This window comes from Podarcis bocagei, assembly GCF_964188305.1.
Source record: "Podarcis bocagei genome assembly, chromosome: 7".
NCBI classification, from domain to species: domain Eukaryota; kingdom Metazoa; phylum Chordata; class Lepidosauria; order Squamata; family Lacertidae; genus Podarcis; species Podarcis bocagei.
Window position 1 is genome coordinate 42,303,215 of NC_138132.1, and position 26,826 is coordinate 42,330,040.

The 26,826-nt window shown below is 41.9% G+C and overlaps 1 protein-coding gene and 1 long non-coding RNA gene across 2 annotated transcripts in view; one reads left to right on the forward strand and one right to left on the reverse strand.

Annotated features, from left to right (window-relative positions):
• Positions 1-15,652, reverse strand: part of NFATC3 (nuclear factor of activated T cells 3) — a 56,326-nt gene extending 40,674 nt beyond the window's left edge. Inside the window, exon 1 of the mRNA XM_081203952.1 lies at positions 15,179-15,652. Coding sequence (XP_081060078.1) covers positions 15,179-15,326 — 148 coding nt within the window. The 5' untranslated portion in view covers positions 15,327-15,652. The remainder of the gene's footprint in view (positions 1-15,178) is intronic.
• Positions 15,653-16,530: 878 nt separating this feature from the next.
• Positions 16,531-25,887, forward strand: LOC308592467. Its single transcript, XR_014010521.1, has 2 exons — positions 16,531-17,778; positions 25,580-25,887. It is a non-coding gene; the product is annotated as an uncharacterized lncRNA (long non-coding RNA).
• Positions 25,888-26,826: the final 939 nt, after the last annotated feature.

The window sequence follows — 26,826 nt, forward strand, 5'->3', positions numbered from 1 at the left end:
CATCAGGTGTGTACCAAGTTTGTTAGCTTCCTGTAAAATTTGAATTCTACAGAAAAAGAGCTTCTTCCTTCAGTGTGCTTTTATTTAGACAAGCTGCCCTATCCTTGAAGGCAGACAATACTCACTACACTATTTAAAAACAAAAAACAAGCAGCCTATCCTTTCCAAACCACATGTACCAGATTCATGCGCATTCATTTTCTGTGTGTGTTCTTTCAAACAACGGTTAAAAAAACCTAGCAGCCTAACTGTACTTCACATTTTACTTCTAAAGGATCTCAGCACATAGCGCAGATCACACAAATGGCAACAGAAGTACTTATTGAAGGTCATACTAAAGCTGGGCAGCATCTTTCGGAAAAAAAGAAAAAGCAGCTTTGCTTAGAAGTATATCATCAGCTGGGAATATTATCTTCATATCTTTTGTTGAAGTCTATACATAATTTGATTCATTACTTACTGCCAGCATTAGTTTAAACTAGGAAGGTGATGCTTTCAATCCCTTCCTTGCAGCCCCAACCAGAAACAGCAGGAATATAGAAATCTGTTGTTGAAGAAGGCCTTGTACTACTAAAATATGCTTTTGCATCACATTGAAACAGGGCCTATAACTTTACAGTTCAGTGAAACAGACATTTGTGAACAAAAGATTCAAATGATAGTGTTGATTTACAATACCAGCAGAATGTCATTGCTGCTGCTAAACAAACAATACAACTGCTGGTTCAACATTGTTTGACACATTTCTCACTTGTATAGTGTAAATGCTAAATGTGCCTGTAGCTTTGTTTGAGACCAAGATTTGCAATATTCCTCCTTCTAGTATATCTTGACCCAAAAAAGGTCTCACTGGTTTACACAGCTAACCTTTCCAGCATAAAGGCCAACAAATGCATGTTTAAAATGTGGCTTCAACAAAATGAGCACCAAACCTCATGCATTTTTAAACAAACTGATGTTTTCTCATTAGAGAACATAATCTACACAGCAGCAGCAGATCCACAGTATATTTAAGGCCACTTAATACATTGCAGAGTTCTTAAAACAGAATGCTATTCTGTATGAGAATGAATATGAAACTTTGAATAGAGACCCTGGGCAAATGCCGTTATATGTGGGGTACTTCGGTCAGATATACTTGGTCAGAATCTTCCTGCCTTCCCCACTGTGTATACACATGTTGAAACACACACACACACATGTAAAATTGCCACTCACATACTATGGCCCACACCAGGGACGAGGAACCTGTTGCTTCCTGTATGTTGTGGGACTCCCAACACCCATCAACACCAGCCACCATGATCAATTGTCAGCAATTATGGGAGTTCGAGTCCAACCATATCTGGAAGCCTAAAGCTTCTCCAACTCTGGTCTACAAAGAGGTGCTGTCCATATAGGAATTGCACAACTAAGGGACATGGCCTTTTAGGACAATAATCTCTGCACTAATCCAGTGTCAGAGAAGTGCCAAGTTGAGCTTTCCATTGTTTGTATATACACATGCCAAATGACCTTTTGTCGGTGATGGCACACCAGCATTAGGCTAATTCAACTTCACAGCACAGACTGCTATTAAAGCAATAAAGCCTGACCTAGACAATATGTAATACAGGCAACCAATTTACATGGGGGTTACATTCTGGAAGCACATATGTCAGTGGGGCCTGCATAAGGCTGCCCCTGTCCCATCCCTGCCCTCACCCTGTTCTATCCCTTCTGTGATGTTTTGAGAGGTTTTCAGGTCATCTCCAAGTTCAGTGTGCTGCGCACCTAAATCACTCGCTGCCTGTATTGTGCATATATGTAACTGAATCACTGAGTACAAAAGTTAATGCAGACTTCATATAAACCAGGTATGGGGAACCTTCAGCCCTCCAGATACTGCTAAACTGTAACTCCCATCACTGACAACAAGCATGGCCAATGGCCAGAGAGTTGTACTTCAACACTTGGATGCTTCCCCACACCTGATATAAACATCAGCAGTAAAAATACTAACCAGAAGCCTATCTTATGTATGACCAACAAGTCTCAACAATTAATCCCACATTTAATATTATAGCTATCCTTTAACTGGCACATATCACAGACTTTACTCAAGGATGACAAAAGCTTTGCTGTCATCACCAGAAACATTCGGTATAAGGTCACACCAAGTATTTCAGTTATTCATTGTGATTTTCTAGATTCTTGTACCAATGAGGGTGAATGGAATGGGAAAACATTATCAAATAAATTTAGACAATGCCAATATACAGCCTCTAGACAAGAATCCAGAAGCCTAATGTTTTGGCATTATCATAGAAGCTAACACAGTAATTAAAGTGCCATATAAAAGCAAATTGTCCTCTCCTCCACACGTTTGAACCCAGACATGACAAACTCACATTGAACTGCATGATCAAGTAACTGTTTTTATAATGTAAGATATACTATAACCTTAGAAGATACCTTGGAGGAGCAACAAACGCTGACAACTATTAAAGTACATCGGCATCTCCCTTAGTTGGATGTGCTCCATGTGAGATATGCTTCTCCTTCCACAATAGTATTTTCTAAGAATATAAAGAAACCACCTACACATCGGCCTGATTCACACATAATGTTAAACCATGATTTGGTGTTAAATGAAAACCCAACCCAGCATCTTGACTATGGTTTATTAATTATGGTCTGTTGGAAAATAAGAATCCATGGGATGCTCTTGGCTTAATAACCTTAATTGTTGTTTAGCATTATGTATGAACTGGGACATGTTATATGCGTGGTTTGCTTGTCCTGCCCAATTTACCCTCCAAGCTACAGAGATGCTAGCCAAGAGCAGATGAAAAATGAAACTGCTCTCACTGTCTGTGCCAGAAAATATGACATTGCTGCTAAGTCTGCCTAGTAACAGGATCCTTTCCCTGCCCAATTCCTCAACCTACAGCCTTTGCTTTACAGCTGTGACACATGGTGATGAAACCTTAAAGCAACTTCTGTTCTGTCCTCAACTAACAAACTGAACCTCTCTGAAGTCCCCCTCAAAAAAAATAACACATTCACTGTACATCTATGGTGCAGAGAAGACATGAAAATTTAAACAGAAAGTTCAAGTGATTATTCTCCATTATGTATGGCTTTCACTACATTACCCAATTTTTAATTGTTTAAAAGGTGCCTTTTACTAGCATTTGGCAAGTCACGCCTGCACATATTGCAAGTCACACCTACACAAATGAATACAGTGCTTGTCAACATGTTTTAAAAGCAAGAAAAACACCTCAGCTAAGATACCCACCCCTAGGGTATGCCAACAACTCTCTCAACAAATTTCTCCTAAGTTCCCCTACAAACAGCTCATGATTAGTGAGGTCAGGGCTTTTTTTCATCCGGAACTCACTGGAATTCAGTTCTGGCACTTCTCAGGTGGGTGCCATTGCTATTAAAGAGAACAAGGGAGGCGTTCATGATGAGTACCTCTTTTTCCAGAAAAATAGCACTGAATGAGGTGAACGCTTAGCCACAAGCCCTTCCGGGACAGCGCCATCGGCAATGGCGGAGTTCCTCTGACAGAGAGGAACCCGCTCCGTGAAAATCGGGTCTTGCCGCGCCGGCGAAGGCGGAGACCCTTTAAAAATCCCAGGCGGAGGAAGCTGGGAACGTGGGATTCGGCTGACACCAGGAGCGCCTCCCCTACTCGCAGGGAAACCCTTTTTGGGGGGTCCGAAGCGACGTGGGTTGAGTGGTGCGGTGTTTTGAATCAACCGCTACTTTTACGGAGTGAAGCCGCACAGCCGTTGCCGGAGAGCGCTGACTTTTTCCTGTGGACAATTGGACTCTAAACAAGTACCCGTGAGTAGAACGGAAAATTGGATTAAGTATTAAGAAATATTTCAACTTGGCACCGAAACGGGAAGGTTCTAAACAGGAAATCCGCCTCCCGTTTTTTGTAAATAGATTGAAGTAAAAACTTTGTAAGCTAAAGTCTGGAAAGTTCTAAATCTCCTTCATTCATCACCACCAAAACCCCTCTTGGAAGCAGGAGAAAAGAGGGGGATTTTTGACTGTTTAAGCCTGCAGGAGAGAGAGTAAAGAAAGATAAATTTTCCACCGTCTCAAACCTGGGAACGGGGTGTCAGAGACAGAAATTTATGGGGAAAGTTCATCGACTGTGAACGGAACGTCTTTTGACAGATAGTAAAAAAAAGAGAAATATATTGATTCCAATGTTGCTTCTTGCAATCAAAAGAAACAAAGTATTCGAAAAGTGAAAGTAATTTTCCCTTGTTGGTCCTGCTTTTAAAAGATGGATACAAATAGAAATTGTCTCCTCTAGAGGGAGCTTGTTAATTTGTTGCCGGAGCGGATCTGGGGACCTCACAGCTGTATGATTAGGATCGTGAGACCAGACTCTAACCTTGGGGGGGGGGGGAAATGTGTTTACAAGAAGTCTTGGTGCTTGCTTTTTGCAAGACAAGTGCCTTGCTGGAGCAGATGCATGAGAAGATGGATTTGATGACTGTTGCAGTTAAAAACTTTGGACAAACGGCGAATACCCATATAGAAACCATTCAGGAACCAGCTCAAGAATCTGTTTTGATAGGCCAAGTGCAAGGGCAGAAGAAAATGGAGGAGGTTGTTGTTGAACCTCAAATAACACAAATGGAGAGATCCGAGGCCTTGCAGGAGTATAAGCCGCTGTTCTTGAAGTTCGACTCTGGAGTGGACCGGGGGGGTCTGGAGTTGTGAGGGCTCTTAATTTTGGAAAGACTTTGAAACATGCTTTTAATATTTTTGGGATTACAGTGTTGACTGTGGGGAATGGGCTGATCTGCTGAGGAGAGATGGAGATACTTTTGGATTGGAGTCCTCCTGAGACCTACCCCCCAATGAGAAAGGAAAGAAAACAAGAAAAAGATCAACAAAAGATGAAGTAAAGGGCATGTATAAACAAGAAGAAAACCTGCAGAAGGGACATGGAAAAGATTTAAGAGCCTCGGACATAAGAGCACCAGGTTGATGGACTACATAGATGAGAAAGGCCTGACAAAACCCGAGACCAGGAAGAAGAGACGATGGATGAAGATTGGAAGAAAGTTTCAAAATTTATTTAGAAAAGTATTGTAAAATTAATGAGTATTAGAAAAATGTTGGAATGAAATTATTTGGCCTTAGCAGAAATGTCAAAAAGAATTATGAAAGAATATGTTATGGTTAAAAGAATTTGGTATATATAAGTTTTAAGTTTTAGAGTTTTTTAGGTAAGACAAGGTTAAAATAGATTAAGGTAATTTAAATAACAGAATATTGTGAAAGATGGAAAGGATTTGCTGAGATAATTAACAACTATAATACAAAAAAGGGAGGTGTGAGGAGGTCGTTGAAATAAGTTAATGAAAGTTAAGGATTTGGGAATATTAGATTTGTTTTTTAATTGTTTGTTTATTTTTGTTTTTTGATTTAGATGTATTGTGTGTTTTGTTCCTTTTTTTACTTTGGTTTTAATTGATCTGTATTGTTTAATTGTTATGTTTATCTATTTCTTTATCTCTTCTTCTCCTTTTCTTTCTTCTTTCTTTGTAACTTTAAAATTCTCAATAAACATCATTTTAAAAAAAGAGAGAGAACAAGGAAGGCGTTCATGATGAGTTTCGGTACCTCTTTTTCCAGAAAAATAGCACCGAATGAGGTGAACGCTTAGCCGCTTAGCCACAAGCCCTTTTTCGGACAACATGCCAACATGTCAAGCCAAACCTTAGCTTATTTCAGTGCAGTGCAATAGTAAAAAGAACTTGGAAGGAGCAAAGTGGATCACATGACCTTGCTAAGTCATAGTTTGGCTTACAAGTTATGCATATCACCTCTCTATGGTTTACCTTTGGCTTAGTGCAGGCATGGCTAAACTTGGCCCTCCAGCTGTTTTTGAACTACAGTTCCCATCATCCCAGACCACTGGTCCTGTTAGCTAGGGATGATTGGAGTTGTAGTCCAAAAAGAGCTGGAGGGCCAAGTTTGGCCGTGCCTGGTTTAGTGTGATGTATAAACCAGACTAATGCATTCAATACTGTACTTGTGTCTATACCAACTTTAGTGTGCACCCCACACAACTAGGAAATCAGTCACTACAATTCCAATCTTATAGAAAAACCAAAGCTTGGAAGAAATAACTTGCTCCAAGATTCAAGGCTGAACTGGGATTTGAATCCCAATAACCAGTTCCAAAATTCAACCATTCTATTAACTGGCTCATAACTTCACTTAATTATAATTGCCTCAACTGTATCTGTCAGTTTCATTTTCAAACAGTTTTTTAAACACAAACAATCCTTATCTCATATAAGCATAACTTTTATTCTGCAATGATTTGAGGCAAGACATGAAAGCTTACTGTATTCGTTATAGACAAAATAAGGAACACTAAAAATTAAGAGATAAATAAGTCCATATGTTACGTAAATTATGATGAGCTAACCAAACGCCCAACATCTTCATGGCTGTGCTTTGTTCTCCATTTATGATAACACTCACTGCTGCAGATTTATAAACAAACAGAACTGAAAGCTGGTTAAATTACTAAGTATTCTGTAAAGTGATACAAAACAGGCAAGTTGTGCAAGAAAATAGTTAGAATTCTAAATACACCAAGCTCTTGGGCACCTGCTCAACATTTTAGTCTTACAGTCTCTCTCAATCAAGTTCCAATGGTTTTCTCCAGAAAACCACTTCAAGTAGGATTTTATTTCATTTACTCATTCACTCAAGAAACAGTTTTCCCCACCATGAAGTTTGGTAGTGTCATGATGACCATCTCAAGCTTGTTTAAGGTAGCAAAATGCAGCCACAAGTCTCTCAGATAAGACTCAAATACCACATGTTTCCTCTGGAATGTACCTACTATAACATGTCAAAACCTTTGTTTTTTGGCAAGACCAATCCAGAACATTCTGACCACCTGGATTACTGCAACCATATTTTCTAACTTTTCACAGCTCAGCCACCTGTAACCAGAATAAGGCAGCCACATCATTCACCTTACGTAGACCTTGCAATGCCTTAGCTTGCTTCACTGGCATCTTGTCCTCTTCAACAACCAGCACAAACTTCTTGTCCTTAATTTTAAAGCTCTCCAAAAGCTTCATATTCCAAGATATCACTGCCCATGATTATTATACCTCCCAATTACTACCTTGAAGCAAAACCTCAACCTAAAGACCTACTGATCACTTAAAATAATATTCTCCCATGCAGGCCTTTCCTCCTGCTGGTGCTACCTCCCAGGATACATACACTGCACGAATCCATCCTTTAAATCCCTCCCAACCAACTCCTTCTGTGAAACCTCTCATTCCACACAAAAATTATTGTGTATTGTATTGCTGCACAATCATCCTATTACTTTTTCTTAATCTTCCTCTCCCTTTTTAAATTGTGAGCTCTTACAGACAAGGAGCTGTCCTTTGGCTTACATTAGCCTGTAAACTGACAGGTACATAAATGGCACTAAATAAAACATTTTTATGGCCATTATCTCCACAGTTTTTTTAGTTACACATGAAAGAAGCTTTCCCTCCTAATTAACTAGGAGAAAAGATTCTTTTGCTCACTTAGGAAACTTCATCATGCTAAATTCCACCACCAGCTCCTCCTCACCTGCTTCCAGATTTTTTTAAAAATATATGCCTATTGTCAATTATGCTGCTGTTTCTAATTTGTGCATAAGTTAACAGCTATGATATTTATTTTGTTCTCAGAATTACATCCTCTATACTTCACCATATAGCTTATGAGGCCAAAAGGCAGGATATAAATGTTTTAAATATGCAGTCACAACCATGTTTTTAAAAAAGGGTAACAGGAGGCAATAAGTTACTGTAATTTTCAAAACATGTACAAATATGTTCGTGTGTGTGTTTAAAGGGTTCTCAAAAGTGCAACTCAGTCAAATTTTCTCTCAAGAAAATTCATGTTACTTTCAAGTAAACTGGGAAAGTTTATTTAAAAGAAGCAATATACTTTCATAAAATATTACAACATGGACTTGAAAAGGCATGTTACTTTTAACTCCTACAACCAATGTGATATCCACATCAACATCATCTGCCCCATTTCTTCTCCTCTTAAAATCTAAGAGAAGAGGAAGGCATGACATAAAAGCTGAGGTTCATTCAATAGGCTGGCCTGGTTTGTACATCACATTAAACCATTGTTAAAATAAACTATGACTTAATGTAAACAAGCATTGCTAAAATAATGGGTGCTTCCTTCCTCCTCTGCTCCTGCTGCTATGCTGCCAGGGAAGAAGCCCACTCAGCCTTTTCATGAGGCGGCATTGCAGGACGGAGGAGGCTTCACTGGAGCCCTGACAATGGAATTCAAACTGGCTGTGCCCTTCCTGATTGGCGGAGGGGGTATAATCCCCTTCCGTCTATCAGGAACCGTATCCTGGCCTGCTCCCTGCTTTGGCAAATGGAGATGCAGCTGGGGCTTGGGCTGTGCCAGGGGCGGAGCCGATGAAGCAGACAGTGGGCTTCCCTTGGATCCACCCCTTTCCCATTTAAGCAGCCAGCACCTGGGGCTCAGCCTGTTTGTTCCTGCACCGTGTTTCCCCGCCCAGCCACCCTCGGTTTAAGCTGATAGTCATTTACTTTGCTGTGGATATGGTGGTCACCATCATTTCAGGGGCTGGGAAGGAATTTGGCCATCGGGCTAATTGACACTGACCCAGTGGTTTTGCCTAGCTCATAGCAATCATCACAACTGGTTGGGAATTGGGGCAATCCTTTGTTTTGGATGGAGGGGAGGTTGTTGTTTCCGCCTGCCCCTACAAACGCTGGGGTATCCGGGGATCCAGGGGGAATGGCCATGTCCGCGTGCCCTGCAGGGCCAGGGCTAAAGGCACTCCCCCAGACGGTGATCCCTGTGGGGGTCACCCTATTGCATGTAAGTCTTAGGAACCCCCACCTGGATTGACCATGCATCACTTCTGGCAGGCGGGCAGGAAGTATTTAGATTGCCCAACGCCCAAGCCAAACCTCTTTCATCTGTATTCAATAAAGTTGTGGCCTGTTTTGACCCAAAGCCAATCTCATTGGTCTCTTATTATTTGGGTTGGGGTATGGGAAGTCTGATGCCTGGTCCTGAAAGCCATGCTGTGTAGCATGTGGTGTCATCCAGACTCGGACCTTTCACTCATAGTTTGGAGACAAAGTCACAATCTTGGCCTGGATAATACAAGTGATACCATAGGCTTGTTTCCCAGTAGCTGGATTGCCAGCATATGCCAGCATGCAGCACATTCACATTAAGCTACAGCTTATTTTAACTATGGTTTGACAGGACATGTGAACCAAACCACTTTCCCCTCGCCTCCATTCTGTGGTGATTGAACGTTTTGAGGCTCAAATTTTAAGCTATCATATTTCACCAGGTCCAGTTAAGATATATACCATGCATAGCTATAGTAATTTGAACAAAGTAAAATTAATAAGTATGCAAAATACTATTCAGGATACCTATTCCTAATACAAGCTATTTTGAAAGCAACTACTGTAGATTTGTTTTCTTTCTCTGCATTTAAACAAACTACCACCATTATCCTCCCTATCTACAGAATTCAAGGAAATTTTGCATCTTTATTTGCACAAAGTTTGGTAATATTGTGTGTATTATGTTCGGCACTTCTTTTTTCATAAATGCAAATGGACAGATACAAACAAAGGCAGCAACAATCAGTGCGAACAGACTAACACTGGAACTAATTATGTGGGGCTTATTTTAAGTAGTCATCCACAAAAAGTGTTAAGTCGTTTACAATATGAAGAAGCTTGCAGTGTGAGCTTATAAATACAATACTACCCTGTCAAACTCTTCATCCCCTTCCTCCATTAAAACTGCCACAATCCTCAAAGAGCAGCCAAAAAAACAACATTGCACTTTCCAATAAATAACTTTGAACTTTTACAAAATGTCAATACATAAACAGTTCAAGTTATTTTAGCCTCAGTCCTCTTTTTATTAGCAGCCTCATTTCAGCAGTACTGTCAGTAATGGGTTTCTGCACATACCAGTTTTATAGCTCTGAATTCTGTACAGATGAACTACCATAGCTACCTGATTTTAGCCAGTTAAACACATTTTGCAGCCAAAAATCATATTTAGTAAGAACATTCTACAGTATTTAACAAGAACAAAGGCTTGGTATATAGATACTGGTGTGATGATAGGGTCTAGAAGACTGTAGGATGAAACAGAGAAACAGGCTAAGAGGAAGGCACATTTGGCAAACCCTCACCCATGATCAACTCCCGCCTGGAAACCTATGTCCCCAATGTGGAAGGACGTGTGGATCCTGAATTGGTCTCCACAGCCACTTATGGACTCACTGTTAAGACTGTGTTCATGGAAGACAATCTTACTCAGCTACGAGTGATCACCAAAGAAAGAATAAAGAAAGAAGATCAACAGAGGGAAGACTTCTGTGGGTTTAAATTTATGATCACCCAGTCCCTGAGTCAATCTTTAGTTTTTTAAACCATTTTCCTTTGGTGGGAAAAGCCTGGGGCCTGGACTGTGGCATCAATTTCTAAGGGCCAAAGACTGCTCCCCCAACATGCATGTCACCACCGTGTCCCTAATTAAATTCTAATTTGTATGGATTTTAGCCATAAAGTGTTTGGGGAACCTATCCAGGCTGAAAAGGAATATTTAAAAAACAGTTCATCTCAACTCTAAAATCCCTCTATTCATATCCAATTATTAAGGAACATCTAGTTACACTAGACCTATAGCGTCCCAGTTGAATTATCTTTAAAGACTTCCTGATTCTATCACTTGCATGCAGATACACAGCCTTTCACCACAAGGCATGGCTCAACTTTACATCATATTCCTGCAAGTTCCCTTCCGATGGACAATATCCTGTCCACACATGCAGCAAATGTGCACTCTTTTATAAATGAAAGGATACACAAAACTTGAAATATATTAAAATAAAATTAAGCAAAACAAAATGATGAGGTGCTAGTGCAGAGGATTTGCCTTTGTGCTACTTGCAATGGTGCTTCATAAGTGGAGCTGCACAGTGGCAGGCAGTATGTACAATTTTACTGAAGACTTTAAAGCACACAAGGAAAGAAATCTCGCAAGTGTGAAGGAAAGGACAGTTATGGCACTTGCCACTTGCTAATGTCAGTATGATATAGTGGTTAGTGTGTCTGACTAGCACCTGAGTTTAAATCCCCACTTGGCCATGAAGCTTGCTGGGCCAGTTACTACCTCTCAGCATAACCTCACAGGGTTGTCGTAGGGTTTAAATGAAGGGGAGAAGCTTGGAGAAATGCTCTTCTCAGGGAGGCAAGCCTGGCAGCATCATTATCTGCTTTTAAACGCCAGGAAAAGATATTCTTATTCACCCAGGCTTTTGGTCCTCAATTTGGGGGGTCCATAGATAGGTTTACTGCCTCTTCTTCTACTCATCTTTCTAATGGGATGAGCATTTTAGGTTCTTGTTTTAATGTTTATTTTTACCCTGCAAATAACTTTTTCTGAAAAAAGCAATAAACTAATAACAGTAACTATTCCAAATTAGAAAAACGTTCATGCCTATTCACCTGATGGGAATTCTTATGAGGAATGCAGCTAATTTACAAGTCAATTAAAGATTAAGAACACTGAAATATAGGTGGAACCTGATGAACAAATCACGTTGAAGCAGCTCATTTGAATCAACAATACTTGCCAATCTTTTTTTAAACAGTTTTTTCTAGTATATTTTTAAAAACATGAAGTGCATTTTCAAAACTAGACTTCCCAAAATAGCCATGTGCTATTTGCGTATCATCTTCACTAACATCCTAAAGTGTTAGCCTTATTCCTTGCTTCCTTCATTTTTTTCTTGGGGGTATGTGGTTATGCTATGTTTTAAGAGATTCGTAAGTTATTCATTTCACAAAAAGAAGTGGCTAACAACGCATTTCCATGCTCAAATTAACTTTTAAGGCACTAAACAGTTTAATACTGGATTACCATATAGTCTGCCTGTATTGAAACCAACTTCCTCAGAACGTGGCGAACTCTCCTTCACTGGAAGTTTTCAAAGGGAGGATAGATGGCCATCTGTCTGTGATTCTTTAGCTGTGATGCCTGCATTGCAGGGGGTTGGACTAGATAACCCTTGGGGGTACCTTCCAACACTACAGTTCTATGATTGTGCCCATAATCAAGTTCTATGCACGTTATACAAATATTCTTCAACAACACAGTACAAACAAGATTACTGTTACCATCACTAACATATAACTTGGTCAAGGATTTGTTGAATGATAAAAGGATATTTTACACTGTGCTCTTCTTTAGAAGTAACCTGCCTCAAAATGTCCATAATCTTCACAGAGGCTTTCATCAAAATACTGCCAGTTTCAGTTCCTTCATACACCTGCTCTTTATTTCCTTTTTCGCAGCTTGTTCATAATCATCACACATATGCTACTGAGACCCTGTTGCACTTATTTCACTAAGGCACTTCAGGATTCCTCAATTCTAGGTATGCAGCTTTCAGGACCACTGAGGGCCAAGGTGATTTGAATATACCATATTTACTCAAATCTAATGCTCACTTTTTCTGGCCAAATAACGTTGCAAAAATTAAGCTGTGCATTACATTCAATGGCACATTTACATTCGCCAACAAATATGTTTTTGGTTTCAAGGTTCTGAAAACTGAGGTGTGCATTAGATTTGATGGCGCATTAAACTCGATTAAATACAGTATTTATCTTCCACAAGCAGTTTACTTCCTAAGACAACAGCTTGACAGATTCACCACCAATTCCTCCATTTTCACACTACTGCATAGCCTTTGGCATAGCAGACTAGTCTGTTCAGGTTTGTTTCCCCCAGAGGAATGTTGTAATTAATTTATTTATTTATTTTGGTAGTTGACTTCTCTTGTGTTTAAGTGGTTTATTTTTCTAAATTTTTTCTTGGAGGATAGAAACTTCCTACACTTTTTTCATTACAGTACTTGCATAATTCTTACAGACCATATACACTAAATTACTTCGTTATCCCACCTGCCATAAATAAACTACCTTAAAGAAACTGCCCAAAATAAACCAAACACCTCCAGAAAACAGAATCATAAACCAGTGACTTCCCAGAAAGTTATGGAACTAACAGACCACATAACAAATAAATAGTCTGAATGCCAGCTCTCCCAGTAGGCTTCTTGGTTTGAGGCTTAAATTTGCTAAGTTTGGCAATTTGATTTAACATCAGTTTGTAAAAGCACCAACCATTCAAATAAAAGCTGGCTGCAGAATCCTCAGTTCAGCTCACTTAATGACCATTTGAAATTTGCTTTATCAATGAAATATTACAGCTGGGCACCGCAACCACCCACCCCTTTTCATATGCAAAGACAACTCCAGATACAACCTCCAACCACCCCTCTCACTACCCGCCTGCTGCCTTAACGCCGCATGAACCTCCAAGAACACAGAGTTCATAGCTCAGTAGTAGAGGATGTGTTTTTCATGTGCTGAGGTCCTAAGTTCAATCCCTGACAGTTAAGAGGATCTCATATGACAAAGCTGGGGAAAACCTCTGGCCTGAGTCACTGCCAGTCAGAGGCAGCAATAGTGGGCTACATGAACCAGTTCAGTATACAACTGCCTCATATGTGCAAAATACACTATGTTCAACCCAAGTTATTTTCTATCAGCTTCACAGAAGTTTCTAAACAGGATATATACAGTCTCCCTTACCAAGAGTTCAACATCTCACAACACTTTCTGGGATCTTTGAGCCCAAACAAAACATTCATTATTCTTTCCTCATTCAGGACCTGGAGAACTAACAATCTTATTCATGCTTACTCAGAAGCAAGCTTCATTCTCTGATCCATCTGTCCTTGAGCATTTGTGGGGAAGAGAACCGATGGGGTGGGGTGGGATGGGAGAGAATGTCCAGAATTCCATAACATGAGTATAAAGTTCAATGGGACTTGCTTTGAAGAAAATGTACGAAAGACTGAAGCCACCGTAAGAGTCAAATCCTATGCACAGTTACAGAGTTCAATGCTACTTAGTCCCCTGAGAGTGCATACAATTGTATGCATTTTTTACACTCAGAAGTGAGACCAATTTTAGTTTGTAAGCTCCTCCAAGCAGGCACCTGTCCTGCTAGTGTTACCTAAATAAATAACAATTACTCACTAGTGAAATGTGCATAGCATTTACAGCAGACATATGGTTGAATCCTATGTGTGCTTACTCTGAATCACGTCCCACTAGGTCCAACAAGATCTATTCCCATATAGGCTTATTTTGCATTGCCCCAAGCATAAATTTAAGTCACTGAATTGAACCAAATAGACATGCAGCTTGATCCTACGCACGCTGATCCTGAAGCAGATTTGACCATGTTTATTTATTTATTTAGCAGATGCATAATAAATCCAATGGGTTCCAATAGGATTCACTCTCAAATAATCTTGAATAAATTTATTCCGTCAAGAGTACCTCGCTCATGACCTCGTGGTGCAATTCCAGGCACATCAATCCTGTCACTGGGGTCAATGTCACTTTCTTCCAAGTAACTTAACATACACTTACGCAGAATCAAGTCAGTGGAACCAAAAGGGGCTTACTCTATGCGTCCACAATATATACACAGCAGCCACGCCCTGTGACCCGGATCCTACGCACGCCGGCTCTGTGACCACTGGGCCTTACTCCCGAGTAACCTTACACTCGTCTACTCGGAGAAGTTTGTTATCAGGCTTCAAAGTTCCGCAAGAATGTTTTGGGGGGCTTCTGTTACAGCAGCCTAAAAAGACTAACCTGACAAATTAAACGTGCGCTGAATCGCAGGGCCACCATGACGCGCACACCCCTCACCAGTCCTAAGGCCAGCGCGACTCGGGTAGGGAAATCAAGGGCTGCAGCCAACCAAGACCTGCTCGGAGTAGTCCCAACGAAATAAAAGGGCGTGACTAATTCAGGTCCGTTAATTCCAACTGCTCTGCTCCGAGTAGGACTTGGTTGGGGGCAATCTTTTCCCCCTACCCCACCGCACCTCGCCAAAGCCCCGTCGCGTCCGAAGCGGCTGGAAGGAGTTGCAAAGCTGCCGCCTCCCCCCCCCCCCGGCCGAGCCAGAGGGCAACAGGCGAGCCAGCCCGGTCCGCGAGACGCACCTGCTGAGGCGGCGGCAGGCCCAAGCGGCTGTGGCAGTGGCGTCGTCGTCGACGGCGGCGGCCCCGGGCCCGGCTGCTGCCCGTCCTCCCCGAAGATGAGCCTGAAGTCGAACTCGTCGTTGGCGCCGCCGCAGTTTGCCGCAGTCATCGGGGGGCGGGTGGGGAGCCCAGACCCCGCCGCCGCGCCGGGCTTCGTTGGGCTGGGCTGAGGCGAGGACAGGGGGCTGGGGGCGAGGGGGGGACGAGGAGAGGGGGAAGGGGGGCAGGGCGGGCGGGCTGCGGTGGCCCCCGTCAGGGCCGCCTCATAGTACTGCGTAGGAGAGGAGGAGGAGAAAGAAGGGGAGGAGGCGGCAGAAGCAGCGCTCCGGGCGGCGAAAAAGCGGCTTCTCCTTCCACGGTTTGGCGGCGGCAACGGCGACTCGGCGTCCTCGCAGCTCCTGAACTCCCGCCTGTCACTCACAAGTGCCGGAGAGGGGGGAGGGGAGGGGAAAGGCGACTAGAAGCCGCTGCGGAGGCCACGCCTCCCGGGTCTCCGCGCGCCGGGCCACGCCCACTCCCCTCACGCGGCACCTCCGCCATCGCGCCACGCCCATTTCGAGCCCTCCGCTCGCTTATTGGTTGGCGAACCGAGAAAAGAGACAAGAGTTTGCAGGGCCGCTAACAGTGCGGGTTTATTGGGTTTTTTCTTTTCTTTTTACATCTTCCTTTGATTGATTAGTATATCCTATTGATTATTTGGGGTTGTATTCTCAAAATTTAAGAAACATTTATTTAAAAACAGCAGTGTATGCACACACAGAGGTACTGCCTCTTGGCTACAATCGGGCTCACCAAATTAGGATTGCAGACATTTGCCTGGGAATAAATCCATTTAATTTTTAAGGATTAAATCTAGGTTGCATTGTGCTACTGTGCAAATTGTTATAGCACGATCTTAAGTGAACATAAACTTCAGCAGATGTATGAAATGTAATGCTCTGTTGCAGTTATATTGGATTTTATCCAACATTAGTCATGCTCAGAGTAGCTAAAGCATTCGCAGTAGGGAATAAAATTATTGTTTCTCTTTTGTAGACCCAAATGAAAATAGCAGAGCCACACAAACAGTTTGATTACCCGCACAGAGCACTATCTTTCTGTTACAGGTCCAGAACTCTTTTTTACCCAGATCCTTGCATTAGCAGCACCACTGATCCCACTATGCATATGTACTCAAAACTAAACAGAGCAAGGCCAAATGTTGGTCAAAAACAAAAGATTCCACAATTGGGCAATGCCTTTGCAGCATTAAGACTTACAGTACTAAAATGACACATTATCATGAGCAAGCTTTGGACTGCTCCGGACCTCTTCATCAGCCTGACAGGGTGTGTTAGGCTGACGGAGAGTGACTGAGGCAATCTGAGCAACATGCTCAGTAAGGATTTGAAAGTAAGGATTTGAACCCTGGTCTTCCATACCCCAGTCTTAAGCTCTAACCATTGTACACAGTACTGTTTATTTGTTTACTCGTGTTTAGGATTACAATTTGACAGTGACACCCCATTGTCTGTTTTGGAACTTTTCTATGCATTTGGAACATTAGTAGTACCTCATAAAGGGTTCCAGTACAGCGACATACAATCAATTAAAAGAAGATTGAGTGCGCGTTTATGGGAAGGGACCACCTAAAAAGCATGGGGGTAGAAATGTAAAGGAAAATGATTATTTGGGGAGGCGGGAAATACGCTTTAAATGTATAGTATTCAACGTGAAACCTCCTTATAACTTCTCTACTTTGAGCGCAGAATGGTATGATCACCGCAAAGCCATGCAACCTCTTAAGAAATCTACTTTTCGTTTTAGAGTTGCGGTTTGTATGCCGTTTTACATTGATTCCTATGTACTTCTACAGCTCTTGTCCCTCATCAAGAGGATTCGAACTGCAATAAGAAGCCAGAAGTGTCTTTGTCAACCACAGGCTCTGGGCCCTTAAAGAGCAGTTCACTCCACCCGCCAGCTCTGTCCGCTGCCCTAGCTTTACTGGCACGCGCGGGCCCCGCCTCCTTTTTACGTCACGCTCTCGTCGCAGCCAGTCTCTCACAGCCGTTGCTTTTTAGCTTAGCCACACCCGACAGCCTCTCCTTCCGTCCGTCAGGAAAGACTTTTGTCCCCTGGGCTCCTCCCTCGCCCTTCTCGTCTGGCTTTCCCTACGCAAGCTAAAGCGGTTTGCCCGATGACGTAAAAAAAACGGCCAGGACATTTTCTCCTCGTGACTAGAAACCAGTAGGAATTGTGGGTTCAGCTGTTTTGGTGGACTACGACTCCCATCATCCCTAATGGTCGCGCCGCGCTCACTGAGCCTGACGGGAGCTGTGGTCCAACAATGTCTGGTTTAAAGAGACCTCCTGACTTTGCCCTTTTGGGGAGCGAACTAGCTTGTTTTGTGAATGCAGCACTAGCAGCTGTCCCCGGGCACACCAGATGGTTTATGCCCGTTTAGTTAGATTCTGAGATGACTCAAGCCAAGCCTCGACGGGAAGGTGCCTACGAGTATATAGAGAGTAGTCCCTCTTCTGAGCTCCAGCTGATAGCACTGGCCTAATCCTATTTCCCAAGAAGTAAGTCCGACTGAGTTTAGTGTTATTACTCTCTTTAAAAAAACACAGTACCTGGAACAACTCATCAGGATCCCCACAAATTGTTATTTATTTAAAAGTATTCTAATAGCTCTTCATAAAAAAGAGAAAGTATGAATAAAATAAATTCATACAACATATAAACTTAACAAAACACAGAAAGACAAAACAACCCCAGCCCCTGAAAACTTGAAAACATTCCAAAAACCACCTATAATCTAAAAGGTCTGTCCTTTCGGCTGGGAACTCTGCCATCAAGTAATTCCTCAGTACACATTCGGCGCCTTCTCCCTCCCCATGCCATCAAAGAACCTGGATTTGCACCATGAACTGCCCAGAGCACTCCGCAGGTCAGTAAGTTGCAGCCACACTTGGAATGTACTTGTGTACAATTCTGGTTGCTTTTTGGTTAAGAGGTAAGGGGAAACATGATAGAAGTGCAAAACATTGTGCAGGGTGTAGAGAAAGTAATATTGGAACCCAATGAGGCCCTCATGTGGAGCTGAATGTGGGACGATTCAGGACAGACAAAGAGAAGTAGAGTACTTCATAATTTAGGATGAAGGTATTATGATACTGACAGTTTTATTTTCAATTCCTTTCCTACTGCTCCCTAACATAGAATTTACCTTTTTTAAAATTCACTGTACTGATTAGATAGACGATTGGTATGATTCTGCAGGTCTTTCTGTTTGTTCTAAAATTGGATGTTTTTTTGAGCTGGCATCTGCCGTCAAACACCTTCTTTAGCTCACCTGCAGCTGTACAAATAAAGCTATTCTCTCTTTCTGTCCTCCCTGCCCCCCCCCTTTCACTCTTGTGTCTCAAGGGATCTGCTGCAGATCACCAGATGGGGACTTTATGTTTTTTTCAAAGCACTTGGATTATTTTAAGTGCTAAACAAATTAGGAAGAAGGGGTGGGCCTGAGCCAATGAGGCAAAAACACAAGTGATAATGGCAGCAGGGAGGGAGTGTGGGGAAAGTACTGCTTGAAAGAGAAGCTTGATCAAGCATCTTTTTCTTAAGATCTGGGGCGATGGGGGGGACACACAGAATACTCAGTGATGCAATCACTTTAGCACATATGCCCAGACCCCTATTCAGCAAAATAAGCAGAAGGGTTCCCAAATGCAGCCAGGCTGGCTTAACATGTTTTAAACTTTAAGAAGAAGCACTCTTTGAAGTGGGGAGGAAGATGCTAGTATTCTACAAGCAGGGCTAAGCTCAAAGGAAGCCCCTTTTCAAGCAGTCTCGCAAAAGGTGGGTTGGATTGGGGGCCTGGTTTTGCCTATCTACTTTGAAAGGGGCTTCTCTTGAACAGCAGGATGCTTGTAAAATACTAGCAACTCTCAGTCTCTCCACCAGCAGCACCCCATGAGGAAGGGAGTTCATTGTTGCAATGCCTTTCTGCCCAGGTGGAGGAGGGAACGGAGGGAGGGAGAAACCAAGATTTTACAAGGCTCCTGCTCAAGACAAGCAAATAAATATGCTCCCTATTGTCTCTTTTAGTGCCTATTGAGGGTCATTCTTTTTCAACAAGCTTTTATTTGGAGAGTTCCCTCCCAGTCTTGTATCTATTTGAAATTGTTTTTATTGTTGACATTTTTTATTGTTAAATCACTTTAAGAGGTTTGATAGGAAGTGATTCATAAACTGAATGGAAAAAATAAATCTAAAAAGGTATGTGTGTTTGTAAGACCGTTAACTCCAGAGTCTAGAATTATTATTGCAATGTTGAACATCTTCCAGTAAGAGGGAAACATTGCAGTTGTGTTACTGTAGCTGGGACCTTTCATTTATTTCACTATTTTTACTATTTGGAGTTGACTTGCACTTCTCGTTAAGGAATTTCTTAATACAGTGACATCCTCAAGGCAACTTTTGACTGTTATGCCAGATGAAATAAGAGCCCCAACTACCTCTGCCTGCCAGCAAGCAATTTCAAAAGAATGGTTCCAAAATCCATGGACAGGCAATACCTTTATTAGGCCCACCTAAACTGTCACAAAATATTTAGTGATTGAGCTTTTGAGTTCTTCAGAACACCTCAGCAGGCTGGATGTTAAGCAAAGTGAGGGAGAGGGAGAAAAGCTGGTTTGATGTTGAATCCACAAAGCCTGTTTCATTAGCCCCTTGGTGTGACATGATTACATAGAGATTTGCATTTGAGTTGAAATAAAAAATTTAAGGTCATATATATATATATATATATATATATATATATATATATATATATATATAAAATGTTCATAAATGTACCAACCAAGTGCATACATAGATGTGTGGACCACATGTCTGGAGCATCACAGAAGGACCGCCCTGAAACCATTTTGACTCCCAAACTGACCAAATGTTTTCTCTGCAAGGAGGGAGGGGGGAGCCTCCCCATCGTCTTTTTGTTCACAAATCCTGTTTTAAAGGTATGTCTGTGTATGAATAGGGTGAGCCTGTGAACTAAGTAAGGGCTCAGGAACAAAGTATTTGTCATTACAAAAGACTGACCAGGCTCCCCAGGGTATCCAATCAAGTGACCATTAACAGGTCTGCCAGACAGGAGATAAACAACGCACTCGGATTTCTGTTGTAGACCACCCTTTCTGTAATGTAGGTATGATGTATCTGGGGGGTGGTCTTGAGCTATGCCCCTCACTGTGATGTAGGTATGATGTATCTTGGGGGGGGGGGGGTGTTGGACTCCAGGGCGGGCAATTTAAAATGTAAGGGCAGACACACCTTTGTTCTGGATCCTCCTTTCCTGTGTGTGAGGGGAGCACCCTGTTGCAACAGTTCAATAAAGATCAGGCTTACAAGCTGCTTTGCTTCTCAATATTTTCTGGTTGGCGTCTGTTATTTTCTCCAACCGATGGAGAACCTACAAAGGACTCTATAAGGGCTGTTGTGTCCCCCATAAGGGAATAAGGGCAGATTTTTGTTTAATTCAGAGTACTACCTGAAATTTATTTCTAACCCTACTCTTAGAGCCACCTTAACTAATCTAAAGGCGCAACTGATGCCAACTGCAATTTTAGAATAGCTTTTTCAAAAAAATCTCTCATGATTTTAGTCTCTGCCCTTGCAGCAGTAGTTCTATAGAGGACATGCCACATTATTTTATTGCCGTTTTCGGCAGTTAATACAGATTTTTCAGATCCAGCTGGGAAAGCTAATTGGTCTGAATGGCAGAAAATTGATTTTTCTGCCAGCCTCTTATAATCAAGAGACCCTATTAGCAGTGGCTGAATTCACCATGGCAGGCCTCTAAAGTGAGAGCCTATTTTCTCTTCTAAGCAGTATGATAAAGAAGCAGATTTTGTTGCTACAGTGAACATTTTCTTTTGTTGCAATTATTTCTTTTTTTCATTATTGTTCTCTGATGTGACTCTTGGCTGAAACAGTATAGACTGATGGTGAGTTTTATGTTCACTTAATAATCATAAGGCATTATCTTGTAATTGTTCTTTTCACTGCCTTTGCTATTGGGTGGAAAATGTTAACATCAAAAAAAAGTCCAGTGTCCATCTGTATTTAGAAGATGAGTGATAATATCCCAATACTTTGACTAATTTATTTCCTAATTTCTTATTTCTTATTTCAGTAGTTCCCCTGAGTAATCATGCTTATATTCAGGGTCAAACTGGTTTCATTTTAAGAGATGTTTTAAAATGTAAGAAAATAGCACTAAAATGAAATACAGGATTGTCTTTAGTAGTGTGAACAGCTGTCCCTATGATTGACTGTGGTCCTCATTGTGTGGACTTAAGATACAGGGTGGGGGCAGGGGCAGGGTGGGATTTCTAAACCATGCACACTATTTTAGCATAAGAACATTGCTGCCATAGCCATCTTTTTATATTAATCTAAAAACTGTTCACTGCACATGGAATTTATTTAATATAATTTTTCTATCTTATTGTTAAAATGATCTTTTTCTTTTTTTGAGGGGACAGGTTTATTGCTCAGAAAAGTGATTGGGCTCGAAAGAGAAGCAAAAGTGTAAATATCGCATTGTTGATTCTCAACTGTGTAACGTGATATGAACTGTAAGAACAGCTGCCATATCATTTAACAGCAAAAGAACCAGATTAATTAAAATATAGCTGTTTGAATTTGCTGAATGTGATGATCTGTATATGCAGCAATGAGATGATTACAGCTAGGCTGAAGCTGATGCTATTAGAAACAGTCTCACAGTAATCTGACTTAATTTAGTTTTCTCCCCACCCTGTAGTTCAAAACTACAGTATAGCCTGACTGTCACTAAGTAAGGACAGGATGAGTAACCCATCCTCTTCCTCCCCTCTCCACATCCCGTTTCAGGCCAGTTGTGATTTTTCCTCATGATCATTTACGTCCATCTCAATATTTTAGTTTGGTTCAGTAATAGTTTGGTTCAGTAATAACAATAATTTATGGAAGAGGAAAAAACTTTCTGCTTCCACAGCCCTGCCTAGCCTCCCCTCAACTCTGGCATCTTAATGCAGCATGCCCAGGATTCATTAAACCACAGTTTTCTGCTATGTCCAAATTAGGAGACTGCAGTTTAAGCACTAGCTAGATCCCGATTGGCAAACCATGGTTTGGAATTTTGGGTTATAGTCCGAACTTAAACCCACAATTTCCCATTTTGAATATGTTGTAGGGCTGGCCAAGATGTTTTGCCACAAGAGATGCCACATCCCCTCATCTTATTCCTTGTACGGAAGCCAACTGGATCTGTAGCTGAATCCTACTTCAGCACGAATGATGAGAGAGTACACCATACTTCAGTGTACAGTGATTGCAGTAGACTAGCTTAGGGGCTGCAGAGCACAAGACATGTAGTTCATGCAGCTCTGTTCTCCAACACCTCACTTGATCACCCCACCCCACTCTCCAGGCACCTGCTGCCTAAGGCAGCTTCTTCACTCTGCCTAATGGTAAGGCTGACCCTGAGATACTGGTGTGATGAACTCTAACAACATTGTATTAAGCCAGGGGTCTGCAACCTTTAAGACAAAAAGAGCCACTTGGACCCTTTTCTGAAGAAAAAAAAACTGGGAGCCGCAAAACTCGTCATGATAAAAATATTTTTTTTGTCACTTTTTTATTATTTCTTTGTTTGACCCCTCAGAATTACTCCTCCTCATAGAAACGTTAAATTAACAAGTTACCTTTGTGTGTGTGTGTGTGTTCTTCACTCCCCTTCAAAACATGCCCCCTTTCAATGCAGTGACCAGCGTACATGTCCCTTACAATGTAGCGGGCGGGCGGGCGGGAAGGTGACGTCGGGACGGTGCGTGACTAACGCATGCACCGCCCCCATGCGACGTCACAGCCAGTACAGCGCCCGCCACAGTGGGGAGTGTCGGGGCGCACAATGCACCTCCTCCCCTCGCTAGTATCCGCCCCGGAGCCGTGGCAAAGGTGTAAAAGAGCCACATGCGGCTCCGGAGCTGCGGGTTGCAGACCCCTGTATTAAGCCGTGAGAGAGGAGAGAGCCTAAGCACTGAAGTGAGGTAGTGGGCTTTTACCCCACTCTTTTGCTGAAAGTGCTCCCCACGTAGCTTACAAAGATTGTAAGACAATCCCTGCCCTCAGGCTTACAACTGAAAAGACATGACAGGAGAGGAAAGGAGAATGAGGAGGGAGGGGAAAGCAAGCTTAGTCAGTGGTTCTGAAAGTGACAGCTCTTAAACCAAGCAGCTGGAGTGGAAACAGTCCAGGTAGTCTGAATGGAATAGTACCACTAAGTGACAATTGAGTGACAAAGCAGAGTGTCAAAAGCAGCTGTCTCTCAGTAGAGGCCATTGAATAGCCTTGCTGAATATCTCCCCCTGCTCTGCAGTCTGATGGAATTGGTGCTGTTAGTTAACAATTTAAACTGACCAATGCAACTAGATTGTGGATGTCTTAGGCAAAAAACCCTTTTGCTTCAACTGGAGAGTGACTGTTTTTAACCTGTGTTGCTGTTGCTGTGTTGTTGACTTGATGAGTTATAAACAAAAGTAACAGATGCCCTTGTGAATATAAACATGACATTGGACTCCAATTTCTATCAGTCCCAGGCAGCATGGCCAGCGATCAGAAATGATGAGAGTTGTAGTTCATCAACATCTAGAGGGCACCACATTGGCTACCCCTTCTTCCACCCATTTTGATAGAATATATAGTAGATTTTAGCTCTTGCTAATCTTCCAACCACACCGTGACATCTGAACTGGCCTCCCTCTGCATTTGATCCAGACTTTGCCACATTGGATCTCTCACACATTCCAGGGGCAATATGTGGCGTGCAGTAAAGACTGCAGTAGTTCTCCTAGTGCCAGGACTCTGATGTCAGTACAGGAAAATCCCTCTTGTTCTTTAGTGAATATCAACAAAGTTGTGTTTGCCTGGGATGCATAGACTGGTAGCTACTCCAAAGCAACGCTGGGTGTGTCCTCAGCTTCAGATTATAGTTCCATTATCTGCAGGAAGGCTAGGCTCAACATTTAGCACTATTTTCCCCTCAGGTGTGTGAGAAGTTATTATTACTATTTCCAACAGTCTCTTACTCCAAAGGGAATGCCTAGTTGGCACAGGTGTGGCTTTGCTTGACAATAGAACCTCACCTGAAGCACTAAGGAGGCCTCCGGTTTCAGTCTGGAAATGTCAGAATGGCAGCTTTGCCAATGGAAACCCAGCCAAAGCAGGCTCTTTGTGGGAAACATGGCCTGAGGTAATTAAGCTTCGACAACTCCTTCTGAAGAGCAGGCAAAGTAGAGCAAGAAACAAACGAAAGGCACAACGCAGCAGCCAGGAAAACCCAGTTGAAATGAACAGGAAACTTACTGGTGAATTAGGCCCTCAAATGCTAAGCAAAGACTGGGAAGCCTCATGCCTGAGGAGCCAATGTGGCCCCTCCAGGCCTCTCTATCTGGCCCGCAGAACTCTTCCCAGGCCATGTCCCCTCTCCCCAGGCTGTGCTACTTCATTCCCTGAGTGTTTCTGCCAGGCTTGAATGTGCCCTCAAACTCGCATAATGTTTCTTGCTTGTCTTGATGGAGGATGAAGAGAGGAGTATCTGAGCAAGTGTAGAAGCAAGCATACTGTATAAAGATTTTAGAAATCACATTTGTTTCTCTGCACACTTTTTCCTCTGGCCCTGCTCACCACTGGCATGTGGCCCTCAGCTCTCACCTCAAAAGTATTCCAAGAGTATATAATAACTTTACAGTGCAATCCCATACCTGTATATTCATCCAGAAGCAAATTCTACTGAGTTGAGGGGAAGGCTTGCTTCTGAGCAGACATGACTAGGGTTGTACTGTTAGAGTCTTGGGAATGGGGAACCTGTGGACCTTCAGATGCTGTTGGACCCAACTCCTGCCAGCCTCAGCCAGCATGGCCAATGCTCAGGGTTGATGGGAGCTGGAGTTCAGCAATGCCTCTGAAGGGCTGCAGGTTCCCCATCCCTGCTTAGGAGAGTCGGTCTTCCTTGGGAAGGCTGTTGCATAACACGGGTGCTGCTATCGAAACCCCACCCCCCACCCTCTGGTGATAGCCAGAGGCACTCAGGGTTCAGTTAGGTACACAATACATATGTGACAAGGTATTTTTTTCAGGTAATGCATAAAATTACAGGAAGCCTAAACTGAAAAGTGTTACAGTTTGGGTTTATATAACCTGATGTCACATACAGTCCAATTACATATTTTGACCACCTTTCTTATGCAGCATCTATGCTCACATGCCATAACAGCGATCTCTCATGCCCTTACCCAAATGAAGATGACCTTATTTTCTCCATCTTCCTTGGCCCAGACAGGATCCGGGTTGATGCACAGCTCTTCAGATGAGACAGGCTGTTATCAGCAACTTCTGATGCAACAGTTAGTCAAGGAGCCAAAGAAGACAACTCACTCTCTCCTCAAGGAAGCTCACAACTTCAACAAGGGCACTCATTCAAGATGGGCCAGGAGCTTGCCTCTCTGATCTATTATGCATTCCCACTCAAAATATTGACTGTTACAAATTAATAATTTATATAAGAAATATATCAATAAATCCAAGGTTATATACCTAAAGTTACTGGTAACCAATGGGTATAACTAATCTGCTTCGTCTCTTAAGGTCAGTCAACCCAAAATTTGTCCTTTTGTTTTCAGAGCTGTGCACAGAACATCTGAAGAAAGTATGTGAAAGAAGCTTTTCGGGGCTCAGAGTTTTTCTAGCATCAAAGCAACATTTAAAAAAGATACTGGTGAAATTCGTCATTTTAAATACACACACACACACACACACACACACACACACACATTTTTATTAATTTTCACAATAAACAAAATCATTACATTAAAGTAAAAGAAATAAAATGAAACATTTAAAATAACTGTATACACTTAGTATTAAATCCACATTGTGGGATTACTTGAATCCCCCGACTTCCCTCCACTCCCTCCCCTGGTTCCTTTGTATTATCTTCATTTATGCATGTCAATAAAGTATCTCTAATTACCTCCAAATTTAAACATTATCCATAACATTACAAGTGTTTTTAAAATCTTGCCAATGTATTCACTTCCTTACAGTGCTTTTGTAAATATGCAAGAAACATTTCCCATCCTTTTTTATATTTGTTATTATCTTGATTTCTAAGTATCCCAGTTAGTTTAGCCATTTCCGCATATTCCATTAACTTAATTTGCCAATCTTCCTTAGTGGGGACTAGCAATATTTGAGCGGCCGTTGTTGCATACATAAACAAGTTCTTGTACTCTTTAGGTAGATCAGTTCCTGTAATTCCTAATAGAAAAGCTTCTGGTTTTTTTAACAAAGGTTATTTTTAATATTTTTTTCCAATTAGTTATATATCATTTCCCAGAATTTTTTGATAATCTCATCTTGCTACCACATATGCTACCACCTTCCGTTTCTTTACATTTCCAACACTTATTTTCCCTTGTTTTGTACATTTTTGCCAATTTAACCGTTGTTAAATACCACCTATACATCATTTTCATATAATTCTCTTTAAATAAGGTACAGGCCATACATTTTATATCATTCTT